The 6,585-nt window shown below is 39.1% G+C and overlaps 1 protein-coding gene across 11 annotated transcripts in view; it reads left to right on the plus strand.

Annotated features, from left to right (window-relative positions):
- Nucleotides 1-6,585, plus strand: part of RCBTB1 (RCC1 and BTB domain containing protein 1) — a 29,682-nt gene that overhangs the window by 20,295 nt on the left and 2,802 nt on the right. For 6 of the 11 annotated variants that reach the window (XM_082304172.1, XM_082304169.1, XM_082304173.1 and 3 more), the window contains 4 exons: nt 30-156; nt 654-805; nt 1,502-1,632; nt 4,803-5,678. In XM_082304172.1, coding sequence (XP_082160298.1) covers nt 30-156; nt 654-805; nt 1,502-1,632; nt 4,803-4,943 — 551 coding nt within the window. In that variant the 3' untranslated portion in view covers nt 4,944-5,678. Of the gene's footprint in view, nt 1-29; nt 157-653; nt 806-1,501; nt 1,633-4,802; nt 5,679-6,585 lie in introns of those variants that run through there. The other 5 variants (XR_014227429.1, XR_014227430.1, XR_014227431.1 and 2 more) reach the window with 3 other exon arrangements.

Genomic DNA, 6,585 nt, shown 5'->3' on the forward strand with positions numbered 1-6,585 from the left:
TTTGTTTGTTTTTAAAATTGTTTCTGTAGAGCATGAAGACTTTTTAACAGTAGCAGAGTCTCTGAAGAAAGAGTTTGACAGCCCAGAAACCTCAGACCTAAAGTTTCGTGTGGATGGAAAGTACATCCATGTCCACAAAGCTGTTCTGAAAATCAGGTAGTGGTCATGTTTCATAGCTCTTCTTTATAGAGAATAACCTCTTAGTATTGCATCTGAGGGGGGAAAAAACGTAAGGGGTAGGGAGGGACCCTTAAACCTGCAATATATAGCATCTATGTATCCATAATCACTTTAAATGAAGTGATTGTAAAAGGAGTTGAATTAAAACTCTGTCTTAAAATGGTCCATATTCAATTTTCATCAAGCCTATTTGTTGTTCCCAGGATAATAAATTCTGTTAAAGTTGGTCTGATTGCAATGTATACACAGACATTTCTGTAGCATAGATCAAATAAGAGTTTTATCTTGATGCACAAGTATAACAATGCCCACGGTATTAGGAACTCAAATGTGGACCACTGGCTGTGATGGGGTATGCTAAAATATTTGTGAATATTGCAGAGTGCCCCAAATACGTGTTTCAGGGGGACTGTAATGTAATAATGTTCATGTGTACATACAATAGTGTTCCAGATGATGTCTTTGTCTCTTAGGTGTGAACACTTCAGAACCATGTTCCAGTCATACTGGAATGAGGATATGAAGGAAGTGATAGAAATAGACCAGTTTTCTTATCCTGTGTATCGTGCCTTTCTTGAGTACTTGTATACAGACAGTGTTGACCTTCCACCTGAAGATGCAATAGGTATTGCTTATGGTCCAATTATGTTAGAAAGCAGCATCCAGAAAAACTGAGACAGGGGATGCAGGATAAATACATTAATATAGGCTTCCAGTCTAGCCTATAATGCATTTTACTGGTGATTAATTAAGCTGTCTCTAAAATACTGTTGTAGCAAACTTACTACAGCAAAAATGGTGCATATTCAGAAATAAACTATGAGCAGTTTTTTCAAGGTTGGGAGAGAAACTATTTCTCTGGGTTAAAATACTTGTGTATTTTACTAAATTTAGTCAATTATTGTTCCGGATAATACGAAAGAATCTCGGTAGATCTACTAGGGGAAACTTGGACGGCAGAGCAAAGAGCAAGCTGTAATTCCAGCACAGATTTTTATAACGGTAGCTTTTTGCTCGTGTTGTGGTGCCTGTTTTGTGACAGTTCCACTCTCGCAAGCAGTTAGGTATGCAAATCGGTGGAACAGCTTGCGTATTTACAGAGATTAACAGGATTGTGGCATGAAGTAATAAAGGGCCTTTCTTCCTGTGTAATGGTAAAATACATTTTTCTGAATAGTGACCTACTTGCAAAAAGCATGTTATAGACATATAGAACACTGCATGCAGAATACGGATGCAACCTGTGCCCCGGGAGCATAAACTGTTGTTGAAAGAGCAGAGATCATCACAAGTGACTAATACGATGGCATTTTAATTGCAGGACTTTTGGATTTGGCTACTTCGTACTGTGAAAATAGACTGAAAAAACTGTGTCAACACATTATCAAGAGAGGAATTACTGTGGAAAATGCATTTTCATTGCTCTCTGCCGCTGTCAGATATGATGCAGAGGTAAACTTCTAAACTTCAATCTCTTTAAATAGGTGGCTGCTTTCTGACTTAAACTATGGAGAAAAGCAGCGAGTTATATTTTCATATAAACTCTCTCTAGCTTACTATCAGATAATACTATTTGCCATTTTCAGAATTTGAGAATGTTGGAATTCTAAAAAATGTATTTGCTATGAGAGATGTATTTTTTTTTTCCATAAACTAATACTGGGAAGGTGAACTAGTACACAGATACCTAAAGATGACTTAAGTCCCAGGCTGAGAGTCAGTATCTGTAAATGTTTACATTGCTTAATTTCATGGTAAAAGGTTATGAGCTGTGCCAGGCTTCATGAATTGCTATTTCTGGGGGTGGGGCGGGGCGGAAGCCTGTAACAAAAAATTTCTGAGGATGAAAACACTAACTCTGAAACAAGGGAAGGGTTTAAATACAAAGCAAAACCCATAACATTACGAAAAGCAGTCTTGTAAGCCTTAAGTTACTTATTTATAAGGTTGTGTGGTGTGTGTGATGTCATATGGTGGTAGGTTTGGGGACTGAGTGCATTGGGGTTTTTTTTTGGTTGGCGGGGTGGTTTTTTGTTGACTTTTTGGTTTGCTTTGTTTCACTACAGTCAAATACACTTTCAGTCTTCACAGTATGCTAATGAAATGACAGGATAAGAACTTCTTTAGGGGCCTAATAAATTTTGAAGACAGAGAAATAGTGTGTGGAAAGGGGGGAGGCTAGCAAACTTCCCTGCTGCATTATGTCTGATTTCTCTACTAGATCATTAACCTGCTGCTTCATGAACTAATCAGGAAGTATTCCTGGGCTTGCGTCGGCTATTAGTGTTCAGCATAGTATCTGTGCATCGATCATGTTTGCAGCTTCGCGCTCAGTTAGTTTTTAACTTGCTACTTATGCTTATAAAGCAGTTTTGGTACTCAGTAAATCAACTCATTGCTTTTACCTGTACTTAATATCCAGCAATTGGCATGCAGATGCCCTAACTTATTTCAGAGCTTTGTAGCGTGTTGCTTGTTTGATACACCTTACCCAAAGGGCTGTTTTAGTGTGTCTGAATTGTGGCTTCAGCAGCATTGTGAATAACGACTTCTTTGGTGGGAGTTCATGGAAAATAGGAAGATTTCCATATTTTAGCCTTAAAAGATTTTTTTGCAGGATGGGTCTTCAGTATATGATTGATTCCGCTTGTAAGGGGTAAAAGAAATCCAGTTACTATGCCTTGGCTGTACCTCACTAGCTAAATGAGGTTAGAAATGAGGTTAGAAACGTAGGCTTCAGTGCTACATCAGGGAGAGAATGGGTGACACTGAGGGATTGGTTTTCAGTAAAAAGTGGTTTTTACCACTTTTTTTGCAGTAGTGCTAGATGGGGGCTCGGAATTGCTTGGGTGATGTAGTTTATTCAAGGGACTGTGCGTCTGGAAGACAACAGTTAAAAGAAGCTGCTTCACTAGTTTAAAATACCTCCATGACATGAAACTCTCCTATACTGTCTTTTTTTTTGGTGATTGACTGAATTGAAGTGGCTAGAATTAGGTCAGGTCTGGCTTCTTATTGTAGCTTTTAAAATAATCATTGGATGTACCTTGTGCCTTTATTCACTTAAGTCTCTATTAACTACGGTTTGCTGGGAGTGCATCCATCTGCAAATGAAATTCAGCCTTTTTTTATACAGAACTTTAAATTTTCCAAAGTTACTTACTAATACTACAGTATTTCCGTTTATTGTATGCTTCTGTTGCATTGACTTGGAATATGAATTTTTTTAATAAAGTAGTACAAAATATTGTAATGTGTATGATGTAATTTTGTTTAAAATGTTAGTTCATTCTGTTATTTAAAAAAAGAAAAGAAAACCCTCAGTGTTCAGTTCTAATAAGCTTGTCTTTTTTTGTTGCACAGATGCCACACAAGTCAAGATCTGCAGCTTCAGAATGCTTGGTTTTAGGCCAGGATATATTTTTGTATTATTGTTGTGTCAAGAACTCTCACTGGCACACAGTTGCGCTAGCTTTCAATATTGACTTTGAAAACATGAATATTAATCAGTCTTTCATACCTCATGTGGCTTAAAGAGCTCTGCGAATTTGTTATGCCTTACTGCAGCACCCAGTCTGCTGAGCAGCTAAGGAAGGGTGTGTTCTCACGTACAAAGTAGTAGTTCTCCAAACTTGTAATAAAGAAAAGAGAACAGGGTGGGCAGCTGCTAGTTTGCAAGGGCTGCAGCATCCTCCTTACAGCAGCTTAGATCTGCGCCACAGAGTTGATTTCCTCCTCAAAAGAGGAGCTGGAAACAAATAGTCTGAGTGGGAAGCATTCTGTGGTCAACCTTATATTGATGACTGTCTCTTGGTTTTTTTTTTAGACATCCTTTCTCTCTGACATCACGTGGGTGCAATGATGGTTGTCTCTGAGGTTTTTCTAATCCTTAAATGGAAGGCACTTCCAAGTAGACTCAAATATCCAGAGCCCACTTTCTGCAAGAATTGCTATGCTGTATTGCTATGCCACAGTGCTTCTTTTGAATCATTTTTGGGACATCTGTGAAATGCTTTGTAACATGAGTCTGTTTCTAACGCACAGGAGGGCCGCTTGCCTAAACTGTGCCTTAAAACTACCCAGTTAGTATACACTTGCATTGAGCCTGGTGACATGCACCTTCAAGGCTTTAGTTAAGCCCTTAACTAAGCAGGACGTCAACCAAACTTACGTATAGACTTGAGTTTATGTTATGGAACAAAAGAGCTGAGTTTTCTTAATCCATGGTCTTGGTTATATCTCATTACCCCAAGATCTCCTATTTGTATTGGATTTTAATAGCTGTCAGTGAATGCAGATCAAACTCTTCAAGTGGGGAAACCTTTAAAATATATATTGCTCAGAATAGCTGATTTTTGTGACTGCAGCTATATAGTGAGAACCAAATTATAGTTACTTTTCCCCTTGTAACCATGTTACATGGGTAGAATTACTATTTTCTGTTGGATTTACATAGTGGCTGTGTGGGGGAAAAAGATTGAGCGCCACGGGGTTAATGTGTTTGTCTAATTCTCTGCAAAACATAAAGCATATACAGGCATTTGTGCCTGAGTGTAATTTTCTGTGGTGGAAGCAAAGATAATAACACTTTTTTTTTTTTTTTTTTTTTCTTTCCTGTTTAGGACTTAGAGGAATTCTGCTTTAAGTTTTGTGTCAATCATTTGACGGAAGTGACACAAACTACAGCATTTTGGCAAATGGATGGTCCCCTGCTAAAGGAATTCATTGCTAAAGCCAGTAAATGTGGAGCCTTTAAGAACTGAAATGAGGCTGTAAGTTATGGGTGTTTGGAGGGGTTTTTTGCAGTTATAAGAGGATGTCATAACCGTACGGGTAAAAGCGAGTGTTACCTGTTCTCTGGTACCAGAAGATGTGAAAGGGCACAGTGAAAACAAATGTTTTCTGTGCTCAGGCGTGAACTGTTGTAAAAATGTCAAGCAAAATATTCACTTGCATTTAGCAAACCTGGATGGTGGAACCAGCTCGAGATTTCAGACGGAGAGAGCAGACACCGCCGTGTGCAAAGGATACCGGCCGGTGTCGAGGACTTACCGTTTTAGCCTAGGAAACCTCAGTTCTAGCACCACCTGTTCGTATTTCCAATTTACTTTTTGGGGTCGGAGAACAGTCTGACCTGAGCCACTGAATAGTGCCACTTAAATCATTAATGCCCTGGGATTATGGAGAAGCAAATGGCATGGATATCTCTTACTGCATCTGCGTGATTGTGAATGAATTTGCCATTTGCTGTTGTGTCATTAACCAAGTGTATTCGGTGCTTAGAAAAGTGTGTGAAAATAATATATCCTCAAAGCCTACGCAAGTGACTTGGGAGAAAGGGGTAACTAGCAAATCTGATTGGAAGTAAATCTCTATGTTTGCGTATACCTTACTATGAGTTGTAATGTGTACTTTGTGTAATCGGTTTAAGCAATATTTATAATGGTTAATGGAAAAAATTCCCTCTGTGATGACTTCAGATTACACTGGTTCCCTTGGAGGGGAAGGGATACGCTGTTCTGAAAGTGGGGGGTTTGCATTTAAGTGTTGTACAAATTTAAACTACATGTAATAAAACTCACTTTTTTTGTACTCGTTTGCTTGCAAACTTCTTTGGACTTTGAAGAAAATTGCAAGCTTTTTGTCTTAACCGCATAAAGTTGCTTTATTAAAAAAAAAACAAACCCAACAAAAAACCAGAAAAACCAAACCAACCCAACCCCACAGCCGATGTGTTACTGAATCTTCCTGACTTCACTGTGCTTGACAAATACTGGTCATCTCCATTTCAGAAAACAGCAAATTTATCCGTAAGCACTACCATAGACCCCAGATCTATCGATCTGATTTTTTTCACTAATAAGCCCATCTGGGACTGTAACCTTCCAGCAGGTGTGTGCGGACATACACACCTACTGGTTTTGTTGTGCGCTTTTCAGGTGTTACATCCCCACCAAATACAGGTAGAGCAGAGAACCTGGAACTCCAGATGTGAAGTTTAGGTTAACTACAGGTCTAATTTGGGGGTTATGACTTTGCTAAGTTTTGCAAAGCCTAGAATTTTGTATTGTTGATAGAGGCAGGGAGCTTCTGTAGCACGACGTTGGGAGTTCAGTCTAGGATAGTCTGACAAAATGCTTCCAAATGTGTCATAACTGTTTCCGATAACCAGCTTGTTTTGGGTGGCAAACGTAGACTAAAGGTTCTGGGGCGGAACAGCAGAGTGTAGGACTCCTCCGCTAAGCTGCTCTGGAGCTTGTCAGGAATTCAGATTGCTGCTGTAAGGAAAAAGAGCTCACATGAGCTTTTACGTCTTTCCCGCGATGGTGGATTTGCAGCATTCTCTGTCCCCTAGTAACAGCTAAATCCACGTTCCATGTTGATACCCTTTTGGTTTAGGTGGGA

This window comes from Platalea leucorodia, assembly GCF_965183815.1.
Source record: "Platalea leucorodia genome assembly, chromosome: 2".
NCBI classification, from domain to species: Eukaryota; Metazoa; Chordata; class Aves; order Pelecaniformes; family Threskiornithidae; genus Platalea; species Platalea leucorodia.